The sequence below is a fragment of the Coregonus clupeaformis genome, chromosome 9 (assembly GCF_020615455.1).
Source record: "Coregonus clupeaformis isolate EN_2021a chromosome 9, ASM2061545v1, whole genome shotgun sequence".
NCBI lineage: Eukaryota > Metazoa > Chordata > Actinopteri > Salmoniformes > Salmonidae > Coregonus > Coregonus clupeaformis.
In genome coordinates, this window is record NC_059200.1 from 40,242,854 (window position 1) to 40,265,763 (window position 22,910).

Below are 22,910 nucleotides of genomic sequence, written 5' to 3' on the forward strand. Positions count from 1 at the left end.
CGGGGGGCCAGTATGAAAAATTTATGCACTCACTAACTGTAAGTCGCTCTGGATAAGAGTGTCTGCTAAATGACTAAAATGTAAAATGTAAATTATACAAAACCTCTGTAGCATCACTTTAACTTCTATAATGAATATAAGACAAGCGTTGTCTTAGCACAGGGGTCCAACAAATACAGTATTTCCATTGTGTTTAATTTCTTAGTTTTTCATTTCTTCACCATACACATCAACCTTCACCTCTCTACAACTTCAAGGGCTAAACTATAGGAGTGTGCCAAACTTCAAGTACATTCCATTGGATACTGCATTGTACTGGTATTACTATTATTTGTTCACTCAAATGTGACCTTAGCATCAAGATAAGGGCTCAATTCCATCAAAATTCAGTAAATAAACTGAAATCCAATTTCCTTAAATGAGAAAAATGTGGAATTGGAATTTCAGTTTACTTCCTGAGTTGATTGAATTGAAATGGAACTGCCCCAACCCTGCAAGACACTGTGGGTTGTAAAGCCTTCAACAAGTGTGACTTCTGAATGATGCCTTCCAACGATTTAAGAAGAAAAACATTAAAGAACAAGCTGATGTAGTTTTCCAACCTGTGTGTTTGCAAATGTGTTACAGTATTGATGTCAATAATCAGTAGCCTAAACAGTCAACTGTGGTTCACGTCAAATCAAATCAAAGTTTATTGGTCGCGTACACAGATTTGCAGGTGTTATAGCAGGTGCAGCGAAATGCTTATGTTACTAGCTCCAACAGTGCAGTCAATGATTGGAGCTTCAATGATGTTCAATGTTTTTCCTGCTCAAATTATTATTATTTCACTCAACTGACTACAACTGTAAACCAATACTGCTATTTAACATGAGGAAATCTGTATGGTGAATTATTTTGTTAATAAAAGCTATGTTCATATTGTTACAGATCAGACTCATATTCTTACAGGAAGAGTTTACAAACCTACATATAACAATTTTCATTTATTTAGCTCACAATGTTTTAAGTTCAGAACAAATACTTAAATATACAAAACACAAACATATTTGTACTCTCTGGTCACTGAACGACTGGACTGAGTAAAATGTCTTAACTTTACAGTTCCCTTTCAGCAGGCAGCACCATATGGTGACTGACTTGTCTTCAGATAAAAGGAGTCTTAAAATACAGTCAATGAACAGATGCACATTCTCTGGCAACAGATTAAGAACACAAACACACTCACAAAAAACAGCAACATCTGTTGACTTTTGATTTTCAGAAAGCAGAGAACCACACCAGAGTTCTAGAAGAACAGCACAATGACCTAAAAGCCATAAAAGTAATCTTCACACATGCAGACAGACTGGAGGAGACCATACAGCAGCTGTAGACTTTGCCTTTTTTAACGTCTTTCCTCAAGATGTGTTGTAGTAGGTTGGTCTCAGATGGTGCTGTGTGGCTTTGAGTCAGGATCACTGACCTGTTGGGTTGTGCTCTACGTGTCTGTGCTTTGGGTCTGTAGCTGCGGTCTGGTGTTCTACATGTAGGTCTGGATGAGTGACCTGGGGTCTGGTGCTCTACGTGTTAGTTCTTACTGCTCTCCCAGAGAGGATGCTGGACATCTGCTGGTCAGACAGGGTCTCCTGCTGGGACAGCCCCATGGCCTGACTGAGGTAGGCAGCCAGGATGTGCTTACACTGACACAGGAGGAGGAATGTTAGGGAAGTCACAGTACAATACAATGGTGTGTGTGTGTGCGTGTGTGTGTAAACCATGATGAAGGCAGCTTAGTTGTTCACTAGCTTATTAAATCTATTGCATTGGAGCCATGAGAGTGTGCAGCTTTTCGTTTCTCATTGTGTGTGTGTGTGTGTCACTCAAGACAGAATTCAAGTTCAGGCAAGTTTGCAGAGATGCTTATAATTATGATTAATATACAGGTAACTGCCAAAATAAAGGAAACACTTGAGTAAATGAGGGATAGAAAGTCAATTGAAAGCAGGTGCTTCCACACAGGTGTGGTTCCTGAGTTAATTAAGCAATAACATCTCATCATGCTTAGGTTCATGTATTAAAAATGCCCAGTTGCCCATTATTTTGGCTAACCGTGGCTAGAAGAAGAGATCTCAGTGACTTTGAAAGAGGGGTCTTAAATGAGCATAGGGGGTTTAAAGGGTGTGTGTGTGTCAGTCTCAGTCACCAGATCTCAACCCATTTGAACACTTGTGGGAGATTCTGGAGCGGCCTGAGACAGTGTTTTCCACCACCATCAACAAAACAGAATGGTGTCCCATTCCTCCAATAGAGTTCCAGACACTTGTAGAATCTGTGCCAAGGCGCATTGAAGCTGTTCTGGCAGCTCGTGGTGGCCCAATGCCCTATTAAGCCACTTCATATTGGTGTTTCCTTATTTTGGCAGTTACCTGTATGCATTACTTTTTTTTAACTTATGGTTATTACATTTATAAAAAATGCATAATGCCTCTAAGATGTCAGTATTTGTCATACCAATGTAATAATGTAGGCAGAATGTATTATATTCCCAAAAAACATTGGGCAGAAATACTTCTCAGAGTAACAGTACAGTACAGTGGTGTCTCTCCTGCTGGGCTGTGGACCTAGAGCAGGGAGGCAGGGCTGTCATGGTTTGTAGACTGTCCAGGCAATAGACTCCATGCAAAACCCCCAGTGGCACACTAGGGTGGCCTACTTCTATGTGGTAGACGTAGACCCATGATGCCGATGATGACGGGGTCTAAAGTGAGACTGTGGCCCTGCCCCTGGTCTATCCTAACCGACCGATGACTGGGTCGCAATGACGATGACAGGGTCTGCAGTGCCCTTAAAACAACACAGACAACTCTGTCTCTATGTGGGAGAGAGGGGGAGTAGTGTGGTCAACCTCACTGTGAGGTATGGATATATTCTGTATTCAAGGAAATATTCAGAGGCAGCTTAGGGTTGATGGGTTGATGGGTCTTTAGGGTATTTTTGCCTTTGCGCTCCTGGGTTTCATACGGGATGAACAGGTTTAAATGAGATGCAAAAAGAAAACACTAGTGCCAGGGTCTTGCTAATAATGATCAAATAAGGATCTAGTTTGTCTCATGGACGTCAACGGTAGAAAGATACAGACCGTAAATATAAATGGTGGATTGGAAAGGGCATGCATTATGCTATACAGAATGCTTCTCTTTCTGATATGCATTTCATGGGTACGGGATCAGTCTATGCCAGTGAAGACCCACCCTTTAGTCTCTTGCTGCTTTCCGTTTCTCAGGCTGATTTTAGCATCACCCCTCTAGGGACTGGAGTCGTCATTATGCAAGGGGTAGCTAGGAGTCAAAGTTGTTGTAGCAAAAACAGATATTTAGAGCTACATTTCAAAAATAAACAATCAAAGATGAGACCAGACCAAAATATGCCCTGGCTGCTCAGTGCAACTGGTATACAGATCAACATGTGACTGCCTTCTGGGGGGGAAACCCTGAATGGTGGAATTCCGCATCTTGTCTTGCTCAGTTATGCATGACTAGAACAGGTGGTGTGTGTGTGTAGGTTTTGTATGATGTCTTTGTAGTTTATGGCTGTCTGCTCTATTAATGATTAATAAATTATTATGGCTGTGCTCACCAGCAGGCTCTCGTTCCTCCTGAGCACAGCGTAGGCGAAGGCTGGGCAGGAGCAGTAGTGACAGGAGGTGTAGCAGGTGTACAGCAGCCCTGACCCTCCAATCACCTTCAACAAAACAAACACGGACACAGTCAAAAACAGGTAGAAGTCAAACGAAGAGCTGGCCAAAACCACAGTTGTACTGGAGAGCGGATTCATGCAAACATGGAAAAAAATAGGTAATGGAAAGACTTAAATATATCACAGTGTTATAGGAGAAGAGCAAGAATGTCTTGTCTCTAGCAAGTACTTAAACAAACCTATCAAACAATTATGTGAATTCTGTACTGATACTGCATTCGACCTGCCAGTGAAAACAGCTCGAGTCAATTCCACACATGTTCACAGCAGCTGAGGAGCACTGTAGACAGTAGAGCAGCGTGAGGAATGAGCTCCTCCAACACATCCCACTAACCTTGGGGACTGTTCAGGAGGTTGTTACGTTACAGAACATTAAGATACAAATGTATGGTGTAGAACAGATATGATTGTCTGTCAGATAGAATATGGAATTGTGTCAGCTGTATTCATTTTATTTCTATCCGCAACGTTCACAATATTTCACATCACTGAATACACCCCTGGCATTTTTATTGGCAGACTAAATAGCCTTGGTTTCTCAAATGACTGCCTCGCCTGGCTCAAATGACTGCCTCGCCTGGTTCACCAACTACTTCTCAGATAGAGTTCAATGTGTCAAATCGGAGGGCCTGTTGTCTGGACCTATGGCAGTCTCTATGGGGGTGCCACAGGGTTCAATTCTTGGGCCGACTCTTTTCTCTGTGTATATCAATGATGTCGCTCTTGCTGCTGGTGACTCTCAGATCCACCTCTACGCAGACGACACCATTTTGTATACATCTGGCCCTTCATTGGACACTGTGTTAACAAACCTCCAAACGAGCTTCAATGCCATACAACACTCCTTCAGTAGCCTCCAACTGCTCTTAAACACTAGTAAAACTAAATGCATGCTCTTCAATTGAACGCTGCTGGCACCCGCCCACCCGACTAGAATCACTACTCTCGACGGGTCTGACCTAGAGTATGTGGACAACTACAAATACCTAGGTGTCTGGTTAGACTGTAAACTCTCCTTCCAGACTCATATTAAGAATCTCCAATCCAAAGTTAAATCTAGAATCGGCTTCCTATTTCTCAACAAAGTCTCCTTCACTCATGCTGCCAAACATGCCCTCGTAAAACTGACTATCCTACCGATCCTTGACTTCGGCGATGTCATTTACAAAATAGCCTCCAACACTCTACTCAGCAAATTGGATGTAGTCTATCACAGTGCCATCCGTTTTGTCTCCAAAGCTCCATACACTACCCACCACTGTGACCTGTACGCTCTTGTTGGCTGGTCCTACATTTACATTTACATTTTAGTCATTTAGCAGACGCTCTTATCCAGAGCGACTTACAGGAGCAATTAGGGTTAAGTGCCTTGCTCAAGGGCACATTTACGTCATTTAGCAGACGCTCTGCTAAATGACGTAAAGAAGGATTACTTTATCCTATCCCAGGTATTCCTTAAAGAGGTGGGGTTTCAAATGTCTCCGGAAGGTGGTGAGTGACTCCGCTGTCCTGGCGTCGTGAGGGAGCTTGTTCCACCATTGGGGTGCCAGAGCAGCGAACAGTTTTGACTGGGCTGAGCGGGAACTACAGTGGGGGAAAAAAAGTATTTAGTCAGCCACCAATTGTGCAAGTTATCCCACTTAAAAAAGATGAGAGAGGCCTGTAATTTTCATCATAAGTACACGTCAACTATGACAGACAAAATGAGAAAAAAAATCCTGAAAATCACATTGTAGGATTTTTTATGAATTTATTTGCAAATTATGGTGGAAAATAAGTATTTGGTCACCTACAAACAAGCAAGATTTCTGGCTCTCACCGACCTGCAACTTCTTCTTTAAGAGGCTCCTCTGTCCTCCACTGCGTTACCTGTATTAATGGCACCTGTTTGAACTTGTTATCAGTATAAAAGACACCTGTCCACAACCTCAAACAGTCACACTCCAAACTCCACTATGGCCAAGACCAAAGAGCTGTCAAAGGACACCAGAAACAAAATTGTAGACCTGCACCAGGCTGGGAAGACTGAATCAGCAATAGGTAAGCAGCTTGGTTTGAAGAAATCAACTGTGGGAGCAATTATTAGAAAATGGAAGACATACAAGACCACTGATAATCTCCCTCGATCTGGGGCTCCACGCAAGATCTCACCCCGTGGGGTCAAAATGATCACAAGAACGGTGAGCAAAAATCCCAGAACCACACGGGGGGGACCTAGTGAATGACCTGCAGAGAGCTGGGACCAAAGTAACAAAGCCTACCATCAGTAACACACTACGCCGCCAGGGACTCAAATCCTGCAGTGCAAGACGTGTCCCCCTGCTTAAGCCAGTACATGTCCAGGCCCGTCTGAAGTTTGCTAGAGTGCATTTGGATGATCCAGAAGAGGATTGGGAGAATGTCATATGGTCAGATGAAACCAAAATAGAACTTTTGGTTAAAAAATACTTGTCGTGTTTGGAGGACAAAGAATGCTGAGTTGCATCCAAAGAACACCATACCTACTGTGAAGCATGGGGGTGGAAACATCATGCTTTGGGGCTGTTTTTCTGCAAAGGGACCAGGACGACTGATCCGTGTAAAGGAAAGAATGAATGGGGCCATGTATCGTGAGATTTTGAGTGAAAGCCTCCTTCCATCAGCAAGGGCATTGAAGATGAAACGTGGCTGGGTCTTTCAGCATGACAATGATCCCAAACACACCGCCCGGGCAACGAAGGAGTGGCTTCGTAAGAAGCATTTCAAGGTCCTGGAGTGGCCTAGCCAGTCTCCAGATCTCAACCCCATAGAAAATCGTTGGAGGGAGTTGAAAGTCCGTGTTGCCCAGCGACAGCCCCAAAACATCACTGCTCTAGAGGAGATCTGCATGGAGGAATGGGCCAAAATACCAGCAACAGTGTGTGAAAACCTTGTGAAGACTTACAGAAAACGTTTGACCTGTGTCATTGCCAACAAAGGGTATATAACAAATTATTGAGAAACGTTTGTTATTGACCAAATACTTATTTTCCACCATAATTTGCAAATAAATTCATAAAAAAATCCTACAATGTGATTTTCAGGATTTTTTTTCTCATTTTGTCTGTCATAGTTGACGTGTATTTATGATGAAAATTACAGGCCTCTCTCATCTTTTTAAGTGGGATAACTTGCACAATTGGTGGCTGACTAAATACTTTTTTTCCCCACTGTATGCTTCCGCAGAGGAAGGGGAGCCAGCAGACCAGAGGTGGATGAACGCAATGCCCTCGTTTGGGTCCTCACTACATGTTCGTCGTCAAACCCACTGGCTCCAGGCCATCTATAAATCACTGCTAGGCAAATCCCTGCCTTATCTTAGCTCATTGGTCACCATAGCAGCACCCACCCGTAGTCTGCGCTCCAGCAGGTATATCTCACTGGTCATCCCCAAAGCCAACACATCCTTTGGCCGCCATTCCTTCCAGTTCTCTGCTGCCAATGACTGGAACGAATTGCAAAAATCTCTGAAGCTGGAGACTCTTATCTCCCTCACTAACTTTAAGCATCAGTTGTCAGAGCACCTTACCGATCACTGCACCTGTACACAGCCCATCTGAAATTAGCCCACCCAACTACCTCATCCCTATATTGTTATTTATTTTGCACCCCAGTATCTCTATTTGCACATAATCTCTTGCACATCTATCATTCCAGTGTTAATACTAATTGTAATTATTTTGCACTATAGCCTATTTATTGCCTTACCTCCATAACTTGCTACATTTGCACACACTGTATATATATTTTCTGTTGTATTTTTTGACTTTATGTTTTTTTTACCCCATATGTAACTCTGTGTTGTTGTTTTTATCGCACTGCTTTGCTTTATCTTGGCCAGGTCGCAGTTATAAATGAGAACTTGTTCTCAACTGGCTTACCTGGTTAAATAAAGGTGAAATAAAAACGTGTCGCCTATGGCCCCATGCAAACATTTTAAATATGTATAGTTCCCTTTTTACTTGCATATTTCACTGATCTGACAGAACTAGGTTCGAGAAAGAAAGGTTGTCTTCACCTATCCAATCATTTCAAATCAGTATTCCACCTTAAGGAAGGAAGGAGAGGAAGTATGTATTTTTCAAGAATCCAAATGTTAAACATGTATTGGCTTTGAAAGTGGAAGACAATAATTACGTGGAGCTAGACAAGTGTGTCCAAATATTGCATACAGGCTACTCACAACACTGTAGCTGTAAAGTCTGGCACTCGAGATTAGGTAGACAACAACTCCTGCCTCCATGCAGAACTTTCTCCATTCTGAAGATGATGCATTAGGGCATTAATTCAGAGGATTACTCAGCCTCGTCACCATAACTAATGACTCTCAACATGGCAGAAACAGGCTCCATTATTCCCCAGCCGAGACAAATTCACAGCTGTGTAGTCCCTCTAAATTACCTTCCCAGTGACCTACAAAATAAAACACCTCATTTGTAGAAAAGTGACACTTCATTATAAATGAGTAACTCTTCAGGGAATATTACATTGAGTCAATTTAAAAGTGACAAAAGCAGAGTTGTGAGACTGTGATCCACCGGGCTGAGGGTACTGGAGGGAGACTGTAACGGTGGTGTGTTATGTATGAAAATGTATGCACTCACTAACTGTAAGTCGCTCTGGATAAGAGCGTCTGCTAAATTACTAAAATGTAAAAATGTGTGTACACGTTCACTCCCCCTCAAGGATTTAAGAGCATTATCCTTTTCACATGTACCAGCAAACGGGTGTGATCATTCTACAGTGGTCCCTGAGGTCCCTGAAGCGTATGCTCAAACTGGTGTGATTACAACGCTTATTTAGAACGTCCAGTTTCGATTGATGCAACAATCAGCATTTGCGCTGGCCACACTGTTTTTCACAGAAACATTTTGCACAAACGCAGTCCTTACAAAGCTATGTCCTGAATGTGACCAGTTTATTTTTGGATGCAATGTTCAGACATTCACAGAAGTAGTGACAGCATAATATGAATTAGGTAATAGCAATTACTAATTATAATTAATCACGTCACGGGTGAGCTCACCATTGATCGAAATAATTGAGTAAAACACTTTCTAGTAATCGAAAGTAATCCGACGATGGGTAGTTTGTGCGCGCCGCCATGTTTGTTTTTTCGCTTCAACCAAAGAAAATAAGAGGAGAAAAGATGTGTTTGGTCTGTTTGCAGTATGCTTGTTGAAGGGGGTGTTTTGTCTACGACCGTTCACTTCCCTTCATTCACTTCCGGAAGTTTACTCAAAAGATGAGAGAACCATTCCTTCACCTCAGTATAACATCTTTGGTCTGACAGACGTTTACATGACACCCAGAATGCATTGTATAATGTCAACAAACATGGCGCCACACATAGCTGGCAAATAGCTTAGCATTAGCTCATTATAAATCAGTACAACCTTCAACAAATATTTTACACTTATCATAGGTGTCCATTACAATCTATGCAATAATCGGAATGCATTAGTTGTCACCAGTACTTGAAAACATGTGAATAAAACTGTAAATGCCAGCCAGAAAATGTGCCAGTTCGTGCAACACTGCGCGAATGTCTGCATACTTGACCTGCGGAAACACTAGGGAAGTGCTTGGGCTCTCCTCGAAGAGAGAAGTTTGTCCGGCTCAGTAAAGCCGCAAACATAAATTGTCCGCAACACTGAAATGTGCTACTTCTATGTGGGTTCTCGCGGGACTACTTAGAGGGAAGCCGTCATGTGGCAGAGAGCTCCGAGGTTTGGAGTGACGTCTCTGTCATCAATCCGTCACTGCCAGACTCAGTTATCAGTTGCAGCCAGTCAGGGAGGACTATAGAGGACTGCTGTGGTTTGTGGGAAGTCATGACAGGCACAGGGCTGATGATGCATTTTACTCAAGGCTTCAGACTGCATCATAACTCTGCATTATTTGGCTACATTTGTCATAAAGGGGTGAAACAGTGTTTCCCCTAAATCGTTGCTGCCACTCAAAAATAAATAAATAAATATATATATATATATATATATAAAAAAAACATTTTCAGGATTGTAAAATGTTTTCAGTGTAAACTTAAACGACCCAGATATAAAGTATGTAGAAAAGATATTGGAGATAGCGCCCTTGGCTTGGTTTATATTACAAACATTTAATGTTGCCTTCCAAGAATTTTGCCCTTAAAAAAAAGCTGCTTCACAAAAGCATACAGTGCATTCGGAAAGTACTCAGACCCCTTGACTTTTTCCACATTTTGTTACGTTACAGCTTTATTCTAAAATGGATTAAATTGTTCCCCCTTTCGCCCCAGTCTGAGGTCCTGAGTGCTCTGGAGCAGGTTTTCATCAAGGATCTCTCGGTACTTTGCTCCGTTCATCTTTCCCTCGATCCTGACTAGTCTCCCAGCTGAAAAACATTCCCACAGCATGATGCTGCCACCACCACGCTTCACCGTAGGGATGGTGCCAGGTTTCCTCCAGATGTGACGCTTGGCATTCAGGCCAAAGAGTTCAATCTTGGTTTCATCAGACCAGAGAATCTTGTTTCTCATGGTCTGAGAGTCCTTTAGGTGCCTTTTGGCAAACACCAAGCGGGCTGTCATGTGCCTTTTACTGAGGAACTCTGGAGCTCTGTCAGAGTGACCATCGGGTTCTTGGTCACCTCCCTGACCAACGCCCCTCTCCCCCGATTGCTCAGTTTGGCTGGGCGGCCAGCTCTAGGAAGAGTCTTGGTGATTCCAAATTTCTTTCATTTAAGAATGATGGAGGCCACTTTGTTCTTGGGGACCTTCAATGCTGGGACCCTTCCCCAGATCTGTGCCTCGACACAATCCTGTCTCGGAGCTCTACAGACAATTCCTTCGACCTCATGGCTTGTTTTTTGCTCTGAAATGCACTGTCAACTGTGGGACCTTATATAGACATATGTGTGCCTTTCCAAATCATGTCCAATCAATTGAATTTACCACAGGTGGACTCCAATCAAGTTGTAGAAACATCAAGGATGATCAATGGAAACAGGATGCACCTGACCTCAATTGCAAAGGGTCTGAATACTTATGTAAATAAGGTATATCTGTTTTTATTTTTAATACATTTGCAAAACTGTCTAAAAACCTGTTTTTGCTTTGTCATTATGGGGTATTGTGTGTAGATTGATGAGGGAAAAAAAGTATTTCATAAATTTTAGAATTAGGCTATAATGTAACAAAATGTGGAAAAAGTCAAGGGGTCTGAATACTTTCTGAATGTACTGTATCTTGCTTTTCCGCCTTAAAAACTTTTCCCTGTGCTGATTCTCTGTGCCCTGTCACAACTGTCAACCAACAGACTGAGAGAACCCCATATTCTCACAGAAAAGGTCACCTGAAGTTATGAATGAGCCAATGTGGCAAACAGATAGTAGCAACCTATGAGCACACTCTTAGAAAAAAGGGTTCCAAAAGGGTTCTTCGGCTGTCCCCATAGGAGAACCCTTTTTGGTTCCAGGTAGAACCCTTTTTGGTTCCAGGTAGAACTCTTTTGGGTTCCATGTAGAACCCTCTGTGTAAAGGGTTCTACATGGAACTCAGAAGGGTTCTCCTATGGAGACAGCCGAATAACCCTTTTAGGCTGTAGATAAGAGTGCAGAGAAAGGCCAGTGTATTCATTAGTTTCACAGCAGACACAATAACAAAACAAAGACATGTGCAACAGGTCCCAGACCGGCTCCTCCCCCCAGCCCAGAGCTACAAAGTAGGCCTACTTCCAGGAAAAGGGGGTATAAACTAAGCTCTTCAGACTGAGCTTATTCATCTATAATAATACGGTGTTATTGCAAGTCAAGCCTCTTCTCAGAAGTGATGTCCAACTGGCTGTGTCATGATTCTAGTCAATAAAAATCTGACGTTTGAATTTTCTCTGACATCATTAAAGCTTTGAGCTGCTGGAGAGAAATAGAGGCGTGGGTTAGTGGGATCAGTGACCAGACACCTACACGATGTTGCAGAGTGAGTTACCCTAAATCAAGGATCATAAACTAGATTGGGCTGCGGGCCGATTTGTTCTTGAGCGGACGGTCGGGGGGCTGGAACATAATTATAAATCATTTGCAAATTGACTGCAAGAAGCCCAAATAGTTGTAATATTTGACTAAAACATAATAATTTCAAACCTTGCTTACATTTGTATACGATCACGTGTACCTCTATTATGCGTGGAAATACTTGGGAACAGATTTCCAAAATAAGAAAATCACTTGAAGCTGATATATATATAATGTTGTATTTTTTTGGCACAGAAAACTTGGGGGGCCAAATGAAAACACCCGTGGGCCTAATTTGGCCCGCGGGCCACTGGTTGCGAAACCCTGCCCTAAATTATGCTTACAGTGAATTTAGTCCTCCTGGAAAATGTTTTAGTAAAGACCAGGGCAGAGTACTCCTGGTAACATCTGTCCACCCACCAACCCATCACAGGTCCCCTAGCCTATTTTTCAATGACTTTGGACAGAGATCCTCTCACTTGTCCCATTAATGTCTTCTTGAACTTCCATAAACCATGACATTCCCCTCCCGTTGGGCCCTTAAGGAAGGCCTTTAACCTCACAACATGCTCTCCATCCAGGGGCACTGCACTACAGCTTGACTCTGTCCTCGTCTCAACTGTGTGTAAGCAATGTGTAATCAAACAGATTAATCTGTCATGTGCCTCAGGTACTGGGGTGAGGAGTGTATTGTGTGTCCTTCACAGGCAGAAAGGTGATATCTGTAATGATACAGAACAATCAGGTAGAGATAATCCTCTGAAACTCCATGGGTTACTGCGTCCTGGTTAAGTGTGTTTAACAATGATTTACAATTATAGATACAACTCTAGACCGCTACTACAAGATATCTGCTGCTCTGTCATCCACTACATAATTTAGTCTGAGACTGCCATCATTGAAGTCATTTGTGGTGACGAGATGCACGAGGGGTGTTGACAAAACAAAGTCATCAGCGATGGGATCATTTCTAACCAATCAGAGTAACGAAGCCAATGACACATTTTCTAACCGCCACTTTACCAGAGATGGAAGAGGAAGCGAAACAACCAACTCGCAGTTTTTTTCTTGTTCAATGAATGTCAATGAACTAAGTAGACCAGGTTCAGCTGCTATTGCATTGATGTTTATGGGAGACACACCCAGTTAATTAGACTGGAACACATTTTTATATTTTTATGGTAAACAACCTCAGTGAACTATCTTCATTTATCCACCATTTTTGGCTTTGACCACGATTGTTCTGGCTCTGGCTCAACCCATCGGTTTCTGGACCAATCAGACGGCCCCGAATGTGTTCGCATTCGGTGAAGGTTTGGGAGGTACTCAGTTCCAGACTCATTGCGGAGAAGAAACCAAAGTCTGTGGGCGTGGCGTAGCGTTTGGCTGGAGCAAGGAGTCTGTGTAGCCAGGCAAAGTCAACATGGCTACTATCAGTCGTTATTCCACACTAGAACTATAGGAGCCTCTAGCCAGGGCTGACAGTCACGGTAATACAAACACTGGGCTGTAGGCTACTGCCTCACTAGGGATTCTGCAGCGAGGCATTTTAAAGAGAGAACATAAAAACACACATTTTCTTTATTAAACAATATACACTTTGTCATTAGCCCTGGTTTAATTTGGAGTGACCCAAAACAAGGCAACTTAACCTGAACCAGACCAGGTTATCCCAATCACACTTACTGTACGCACTCCCTCCCTCGGGATGTGTCCCAATACATCTGAATGAACTCCTTTTCTCCGCGGACAGAAAGTTCCAGGGATGGATAGAAAACAATAGCTAGGTGACATTTGCACTCAAATGATGTTCTCCCTAAAGATTAGTGGTCAAAAAGTAAAAGACATGAGGAGAGAAAGTAATCTAAGAGGAACGACATAGCTAGCTAGCATCTCTTGATTTTGGAGGTTTATGTTTTTATAGAAAAATAAAGCCACGGAAATGAGTCACTCCAAAATTATGGGAAGATAGCACAGCTCACTGATGACAGCTGCCCACTAAATCTTACGCAGACAAAACACTAAAACTGGAGAGACCAAGAGAGGCATGTGTGAGAGATATTTGTGACATGGGTTTGAGTGTCCAGTCACTGTGTAAACTTCAGTCCGTTACCACATCAGTATTTGATAGCCTTCTAAAACAAGCAGGCTAGCAGGCAGGCAGAGGTCACCAGGTCAGTAGCCATCTCCTCAGAACACCCACCCCATTCCACACTTGTATATTTAAAGAGGAAATAATATTGCAAATGGCACAACCACACTACATGAATATGTGATTTCCAACACTGTTTTTTCAGTCACAGATGTTTTAGGAGAAACCGTAATAACTTCATAAAAATATTAAGATTTCTATGGAAATGTAGAACTGAATTTGTGCCCGGAACCACATCATATTATAGCCTAAACATTTCCAATAAACACCACCTAATTTCACTACAGAAGTCACCAAAACCTTGAGGAAAAGGGGATAAAACAATTAAGGAATTTCTTCCAAAGAAACAGAAACCACTCTCTGTATTTAGCCTCATTGTGTTTTTTCTGTCCGATTTTATAAAAGCTGTCGAAAGCGTTTACAGGAAACTTGAGTCACAATGACCATAACTGAACTACACTGACTGGACTGGACAGGCCCTGGTATGACGCAAGAGGACATGGCCTGCAGGGACTGGTAGGGAATGGTTATGGATTAGGTGGTTTTCCATGAGCACAGCAGTAATTAATCAGTCCTTATGTGAGGTTCTGGCATTGATGTCAAGTGTTGGGAAGATAAAAGCTTCTCACCTCTGTGGTCCCAAGATGGCGTAGCAGTGCGGTCGTGTTTTTTTTTCTTCTGTGTCCTTGTGTAAATAGCCAGTTTCTTGTTTTTTGTCTATTTTGTATATATTTCTCAATTTTTACTTTTCATTCTTTAACTAAATATACTTTCCTGCAACCCGCCTCACCCAACGTGGAAAGGATTCTACTATTTCTTATAACTTTTATCAAGAACCTTAAGGTGAAACTAGGCTAGTTGCAACCGAATTGGCTACTTGCTATTAGCCACCGTTAGCGTCGTCACCATTGTCCGTGGCCTGCACTATCCACCAGCCAGCTCTAGCTCTAGCCTGGACAATTCGTCGGCCAGTCTGCACAGCGTGCTATCGACCAAGAGCATTTCGGATTTTCTGCCGGAATCACTGGACCCTAGCGCCGGATCATCGCAACCAGCTAGCTGCAACCTGTTGTTGGCTAATTACCATTGCCCCTTAGCAGCACCAGTTAGCCTCGAACTAGCCTCGAGCCAGGCCCATCTCCCGGCTATCTACCTCTCTGTCAACCAGACGGGACCTCCTAGTGTTGACACTGAGCCCCGCCGATCCAACACGACTGGTTTGCCGACGAAATCGTCTGATGTGGTTTCAACAGGCTTCCCGATACGATGTCGACCACAAAGATCCATCTGCTAGCCCCGGCCCGCTAGCACACGCAAACTACAACTGTGCTTCCTGCTAGCCTGTGCTGTAGCACCAATTTCGAACTGCTCTCGGACTCACATATTGCTGTTCACTGGACCTTATGATCACTCAGCTGCACAGCTGATGTCTGCTGGACTGTTCCTTTACACGGTACCCTGTCCTGTTTATTCTGTTTAGCCTCAGCCCAAACTTTATCGCCATTACCAGTTGTTGTCTTAGCTCTCTCTAATAACACCTGTGATTGCTTTATGCCTCTCTCCCATGTCAATATGCCTAGCCTATTGCTGTTCCAGCTAGTTCTTATTATACAATTTCACTGTAGAACCCCAAGTCCCTCTCAAACTGCCTCAAATAGTTCCTTTGTTCCACCCCCCATACACGCCGAGACCGGCTCAATCGGTGCCTCCAGTGATGCTATCTCTTTCATTGTTACCCAACGCTTAGGTTTACCTCAACTGTCCTCATATCCTTCCATATCCTTTTCTGTACATAATGCCCTGAATCTTTTCTACAACACCCGGAAATCTGTCCCCTTTATTCTATGTACCCAGCGCACTAGAAGACCAGTTCTTAAAGCCTTTAGCCGTATCCTTATTCTACTCCTCCTCTGTTCCTCTGGTGATGTAGAGGCTAACCCAGGCCCTGCAGCCCCCAGTATCACTCCTACTCCCCAGGAACTATCATTTGTTGACTTCTGTAACCGTAAAAGCCTTGGTTTTCTGCATGTTAATATCAGAAGTCTACTTCCTAAGTTTGACTTATTCACTGCGTTAGCACACTCCGCCAACCCTGATGTTCTAGCAGTGTCTGAATCCTGGCTTAGGAAGGCCACCAAAAATTCTGAAATGTCCATCCCCAACTATAACATTTTCCGTCAAGATAGAACTGCCAAAGGGGGTGGAGTTGCAATCTACTGTAGAGAGAGCCTGCAGAGCTCTATCATACTATCCAGGTCTGTGCCCAAACAGTTTGAGCTTCTACTTCTAAAAATCCACCTTTCCAGAAATAAGTCTCTCACTGTTGCCGCTTGCTACAGACCCCCCTCAGCCCCCCAGCTGTGCCCTGGACACCATATGTGAATTGATTGCCCCCCATTTATCCTCAGAGTTCGTACTGCTTGGTGACCTAAATTAGGATATGCTTAACACCCCAGCCATCCTACAATCCAAACTAGATGCCCTCAATCTCACACAAATTATCAACGAACCTACCAGGTACAACCCTAAATCCGTAAACATGGGTACCCTCATAGATATCATCCTGACTAACTTACCCTCTAAATACACCTCCGCTGTCTTCAACCAGGATCTCAGCGATCACTGCCTTATTGCCTGCGTCCGTAACGGGTCCGCGGTCAAACGACCACCCCTCATCACTGTCAAACGCTCCCTAAAACACTTTAGCGAGCAGGCCTTCCTAATTGACCTGGCCCAGGTATCCTGGATGGATATAGATCTCATTCCGTCAGTAGAAGATGCCTGGTTGTTCTTTAAAAGTAATTTCCTCTCAATCTTTAATAAACATGCCCCTTTCAAAAAATACAGAACTAAGAACAGATATAGCCCCTGGTTCTCCTCAGACTTGACTGCCCTTGACCAGCACAAAAACATCCTGTGGCGTACTGCATTAGCATGAAATAGCCCCCGCGATATGCAACTTTTCAGGGAAGTTAGGAACCAATATACACAGGCAGTTAGGAAAGCAAAGGCTAACTTTTTCAAACAGAAATTTGCATCCTGTAACACTAACTCCAAAAAGTTTTGGGACACTGTAAAGTCCATGGAGAATAAGAGCACTTCCTCCCAGCTGCCCACTGCACTGAGGCTAGGAAACACTATTACCACCGATAAATCTACAATAATCGAGAATTTCAACAAGCACTTTGCTACGGCTGGCCATGCTTTCCACCTGGCTACCACTACCCCGGCCACCAGCTCTGCACCCTCCGCTGCAACTTGCCCATGCCCCCCCCGCTTCTCCTTCACACAAATTCAGACAGCTGATGTTCTGAAAGAGCTGCAAAATCTGGACCCCTACAAATCATCTGGGCTAGACAATCTGGACCCTTTCTTTCTAAAACTAGCCGCCGAAATTGTCGCAATCCCTATTACTAGCCTATTCAACCTCTATTTCGTAACGTCTGAGATCCCCAGAGATTGGAAAGCTGCCGCGGTCATCCCCCTCTTCAAAGGGGGTGACACTCTAGATCCAAACTGTTACAGATCTATATCCATCCTGCCCTGCCTTTCGAAAGTTTTTGAAAGTCAAGTTAACAAACAGATCACCGACCATTTCGAATCCCACCGTACCTTCTCCGCTACTGCAATCCGGTTTCGAGCTGGTCATGGGTGCACTTCAGCCACGCTCAAGGTCCTAAACGATATTATAACCGCGATCGATAATAGACAGTACTGTGCAGCCGTCTTCATCGACCTGGCCAAGGCTTTTGACTCTGTCAACCACCGCATTCTTATTGGCAGACTAAATAGCCTTGGTTTCTCAAATGACTGCCTCGCCTGGTTCACCAACTACTTCTCAGATAGAGTTCAATGTGTCAAATCGGAGGGCCTGTTGTCTGGACCTATGGCAGTCTCTATGGGGGTGCCACAGGGTTCAATTCTTGGGCCGACTCTTTTCTCCGTGTATATCAATGATGTCGCTCTTGCTGCTGATGACTCTCAGATCCACCTCTATGCAGACGACACCATTTTGTATACATCTGGCCCTTCATTGGACACTGTGTTAACAAACCTCCAAACGAGCTTCAATGCCATACAACACTCCTTCAGTAGCCTCCAACTGCTCTTAAACACTAGTAAAACTAAATGCATGCTCTTCAATCGAATGCTGCTGGCACCCGCCCACCCGACTAGAATCACTACTCTCGATGGGTCTGACCTAGAGTATGTGGACAACTACAAATACCTAGGTGTCTGGTTAGACTGTAAACTCTCCTTCCAGACTCACATTAAGAATCTCCAATCCAAAGTTAAATCTAGAATTGGCTTCCTATTTCGCAACAAAGCCTCCTTCACTCATGCTGCCAAAAATGCCCTCGTAAAACTGACTATCCTACCGATCCTTGACTTCGGCGATGTCATTTACAAAATAGCCTCCAACACTCTACTCAGCAAATTGGATGTAGTCTATCACAGTGCCATCCGTTTTGTCTCCAAAGCCCCATACACTACACACCACTGTGACCTGTACGCTCTTGTTGGCTGGTCCTCACTACATATTCGTCGCCAAACCCACTGGCTCCAGGCCATCTATCACTGCTAAGCAAATCACTGCCTTATCTTAGCTCATTGGTCACCATAGCAACACCCACCCGTAGTATGCGCTCCAGCAGGTATATCTCACTGGTCATCCCCAAAGCCAACACCTCCTTTGGCCGCCATTCCTTCCAGTTCTCTGCTGCCAATGACTGGAACGAATTGCAAAAATCTCTGAAGCTGGAGACACTTATCTCCCTCACTAACTTTAAGCATCAGTTGTCAGAGCACCTTACCGATCACTGCACCTGTACACAGCCCATCTGAAATTAGCCCACCCAACTACCTCATCCCTATATTGTTATTTATTTTTGCTCATTTGCACCCCATTATCTCTATTTGCACATCATCTCTTGCACATCTATCATTCCAGTGTTAATACTAATTGTAATTATTTTGCACTATAGCCTATTTATTGCCTTACCTCCATAACTTGCTACATTTGCACACACTGTATATATATTTTCTGTTGTATTTTTGACTTTATGTTTTGTTTACCCCATATGTAACTCTGTGTTGTTGTTTTTATTGCACTGCTTTGCTTTATCTTGGCCAGGTCGCAGTTGTAAATGAGAACTTGTTCTCAACTGGCTTACCTGGTTAAATAAAGGTTAAATTAAATAAAAAATAAAAAATTAGGGTCTCTATAGTATACAAAGAGGGTCAATATTCTCAAGACAGCTGTGCATTTTACTTTCATCACTCTTTTGTGTGAATCATGGTTGACTGATTATCAAATGTTTCACTAGGTTGTTTATTGGGAAATTGAGTACTCTAGTGCAAAGTGGGTAGCAGATGTTCACCTGATATGCTCTCCGTCCACTGGGGGATGAGACACAGGTGACAGAGCGCTGGTCCACCAGGTCCAAAGACTGCAGGGCACAGGAGCCAAACACAAACCTCAGCCTGGGAGAGAGACAGGGACAGGGGACAGGCATGGAGAGGGACTCATATTAAGGCTAGCCCTCAACTTAATGTAAAAGCACTTTTAATGCATATAAACAACAACGCAGCAATGCATATAAACAAACACCTGAGAGACAGAGCGACTGAGACAGTAAGCCTGATAGCATCATTCCTAACACACTCAGGCAATTAGCTAAGTGAAAGCAGGTAACGAAGGACTGAAGAGGAAGGAAGAGGTGCTAAACCAGGAAAATCACCCTTAAAGAATAACAACAAACAGCCACAGCACCCACTACATCAGGAAATGCCTCACCAACCAACCAACAGGGGAGGGCCCTTCTGTCTGGGTGACGGCATCTCCATCCCACTGTGGAAAGCACAGGCCATTGAAGGCCACCCCCTCTCCCACCTCACTGTTTTCCCCAATAAAACAAATATTCCCCAGGTAAAAATAAAGGTGAAAGGTAATACTCACGCAATAAGCAGGTCATCAGGAACTGCAAAGAAAACACACACAAAAACAGTGATGGGGTTTGAATAACTTCCTCATCTGGTTTTAAACAGGCTTTAATCTAGGACCTTATTGCTAAATAATTCCTCAGAGACATAGCTTAATGAAAAGTGAATTCGCAATTTCCTTTCCTTAGTTCTCATGAAGACAGTAATGGATGAGTAGTAAGGGAGGAGTAGGCTGGCTGGGCTTCTGGAGAAAGCAAGGGCTTGACCTCGTTGAAGAGGCGTGTATCTACTGACATCACCAACAGCATGGGAATAGGCAAACCCACTAATAGACGCTAACTACCTTTAGCGCATAGTGACGATAGTATCTTCTGGCCAAGGGAGTTTTGTGAAGAGCCCAGACGCTTGTTCTGAATGTTAAAACGCATCGCTTGCAATACGGTTTTGGAAACATAAGGAACATATCTTTCATATCAGCGAGAAATAATTTTCAGGAAACTAAGCGGTTACATTACTACACACCTTTATAGGGTTAGTGTTTCCACCCGGCCATATCTCCATGGTATAGCGCTTTTTTACAGAAGACATGTGGCCACCTGTGCTAATTAGCTATCTAGCGTGCCCCAAACCTGTGTGTTTGTGTAACTGGGGAGGAAGTGTAGTTCATCAACTGGAGGCACACACAGACTATGGATTTGTGTAAAACTGTTACAGTAAGTTTATCTTTTTTATTTGAAAGATTATTTCTCGCTGATGTGAATGATAAGGGGCATATCAGCATATGTTTCGAAAACCATTTCGCAAGCGATGATTATTGAAGTTTCTAAAACACAGCTTCGGAATTGTAGTTCACAAGCAGCCAATCGTGGGCGAAGCTAACCACTGAAAACCCTATGGATAAGAAGCAGTGGCGGTCTGTGCCGTTTTAAGATGAGGGAGGACGATTATTTTTTTTAATGAGCATGACCTTATTTCTATTACAGCATATTGGATTACTGTCATTCATATTCCATTCACCCAGCTCAAGGTAACATCGATAGGTTTAGGCTACTACATGACGTTGACACATTCAATACCGCCTTGCACACTCTTGCCTGCATCTAGCTGATCTAGGGTGTAGGGCCTGATCATTAGTCCAACATTTGCAAACAAGAGTTTCTATTGGACAAATTCAGGTATGTTTATCCCCATTTCGTTTAATTTGCTTCAGTTTAAGAAACGTTTTTCAACAGAATTGGCGGAATGAATACACCCCTCATCACACGCAAACACAGTTCACTTTCATACCAGCAACATACAAACAGCATGATCCCTTTGATCATTGCATAATTCCTTCTCACATCTACGCGCTCTCCTCTTCTCACCTTTTCCCTTTGCTTGTGGACTTCAGCGTACAACACATCAGCTGTCTGTGACAATGTGAAAAAACCTTTCCAAGCCAAACCTTCATATCATAACCGCTACACACAGCCTACATCGTTGTCACCATATTAACATCATAGTCAACATAGCTACTACAACTAATGTGTTAGTAAACCCATTAAAATCGGCAGTACAGTGTACAGTCAGCAGCAAGCAGTTTAGCAGTTACACCGGCGGGCTCCGGTGGCAATAAATACATTAAATCAAAAGCTTACCTTGACTTGAATGAGTTCTAGTGTTGGATAGCCATAGCCAGCTAGCTAACATAGCATCCCTCTCTTTTTGAGCCGGGTGTTTCAGTAGGCTAAACTAGCTAGCTGCAGTCGCTAGCTAAGTAAGTGAAAGTGAAAAAAAAGACTGAAATATAGCTCTCTCTCTCTCTTGCTTCTCCTTCATTTTTGCACAGAAATAGTGTCCATTGCTTGCATTCTTCGTATTTTGGCGAATGTAGTACGACATACTAACTATATCCATACTATGACTAATAAGCATACTACATACTAAATGTATGTCACAAATAGTAAGGTTAGTATGAGTATTCGAACACAGCTATGGTCGCCCTGTTTCTGGCTCCTAGCCAACTTTGTAGTATTTGTGTGTGTTATTTCTTACATTATTTACTCAGAACGTTTCTGATATTTCTTTATTTTATTTTTTGGATTTGTGTGTATTGTTTTGTATTGTTAGGTATTACTGTACTGCTGGAGCTAGAAACATAAGCATTTCGCTGAACCTGCAAAATATGTGTACACGACCAATAAAATGTTATTTGACTTAAAATCATAGGAACTCAGCCAAATGGTCCATCTGACAATGACCATAAAACAAAGCCATAACAACAGTGCCATCTTCTGGCTGGCACGGCCGACTAGAGACTCATTCCCTAGACTAAAGATGTGTCTGCAGAGCATGACATGACAGATGAGATTCAAGGAAAACTATAACTCACTTTGAGTTTTCTCTTGGTATGTCTTCTGTATGTCTTTGAAGAGTTGTTCGGCCACCGTAGGTAAAAATGAAGGCATCTCATAAATTAGCTACAACAAATATACCAGAAAAGGTTTATGGGTAAAGCGCACGAGATACAAAATTGATCAGAGGTCTACGTATCGATATAGGTTGGTCAAAGTACTGAGTTGTTTACCTTATTAGTTATTAGTTTACTACAGGGAAAATAGAAAATAATAACATAGCTAGCTAGCTAACACACCCAACTTGTTTTGTTGTTTTCTTCTTCGGTTGGGAAGTAAGCTATGTTTTGGCGCCACCATCAGGATGGGAGGGTAAATTGTTTTAACTTGCAACTACCGTATTCTAGTGTTTGACTGCAACGTCTATTTCTAACTGAATAGATGGCGCCAAATATCAATTGAAAACATTTGATATTAGTAAAAAAACGTGACTGGAATATCAATAAATCAATCAAATGGTATTTATAAAGCCATTTTTACATCAGCAGATGTCACAAAGTGCTATACAGAATCCCAGCCTAAAACCCCAAACAGCAAGCAATGCAGCTGTAGAAGCACGGTGGCTAGGAAAAACTCCCTAGAAAGGCAGAAACCTAGGAAGAAACCTAGAGCGGAACCAGGCTCTGAGGGGTGGGCCAGTCCCCTTCTGGCTGTGCCGGGTGGAGATTATAACAGTA

The 22,910-nt window shown here is 43.0% G+C and overlaps 1 protein-coding gene across 2 annotated transcripts; it reads right to left on the reverse strand.

Annotated features, from left to right (window-relative positions):
• Positions 1 to 20: 20 nt before the first annotated feature.
• On the reverse strand, positions 21 to 22,518 carry LOC121573550 (zinc finger SWIM domain-containing protein 7). Of its 2 annotated transcripts, XM_041885624.2 has the most exons (6): positions 22,407 to 22,514; positions 22,212 to 22,299; positions 19,857 to 19,878; positions 19,279 to 19,381; positions 3,619 to 3,723; positions 21 to 1,682 (listed from the first exon to the last, which is right to left on the reverse strand). In XM_041885624.2, the coding sequence occupies exons 2-6, from the start codon at positions 22,285 to 22,287 to the stop codon at positions 1,563 to 1,565; spliced, it is 426 nt and encodes a 141-aa protein (XP_041741558.2). In that variant the 5' UTR covers positions 22,288 to 22,299; positions 22,407 to 22,514; the 3' UTR covers positions 21 to 1,562. The 2 variants fall into 2 exon arrangements, with proteins under 2 accessions (XP_041741558.2, XP_041741557.2); XM_041885623.2 differs by having other exon boundaries at positions 22,212 to 22,518.
• Between the last annotated feature and the right edge of the window lie 392 nt (positions 22,519 to 22,910).

What these genes read in the sequence shown, in the direction of transcription:
- LOC121573550 (XM_041885623.2), bottom strand. Translation starts at nt 22,287, where the DNA reads ATGCCTTCATTTTTACCTACGGTGGCCGAACAACTCTTCAAAGACATA. An exon ending in ATACCAAGAGAAAACTCAAA is followed by an intron (nt 19,879 to 22,211) that starts GTGAGTTATAGT and finishes TTTTCTTTGCAG; the next exon opens with TTCCTGATGACCTGCTTATT. An exon ending in GTGGACGGAGAGCATATCAG is followed by an intron (nt 3,724 to 19,278) that starts GTGAACATCTGC and finishes GTTTTGTTGAAG; the next exon opens with GTGATTGGAGGGTCAGGGCT.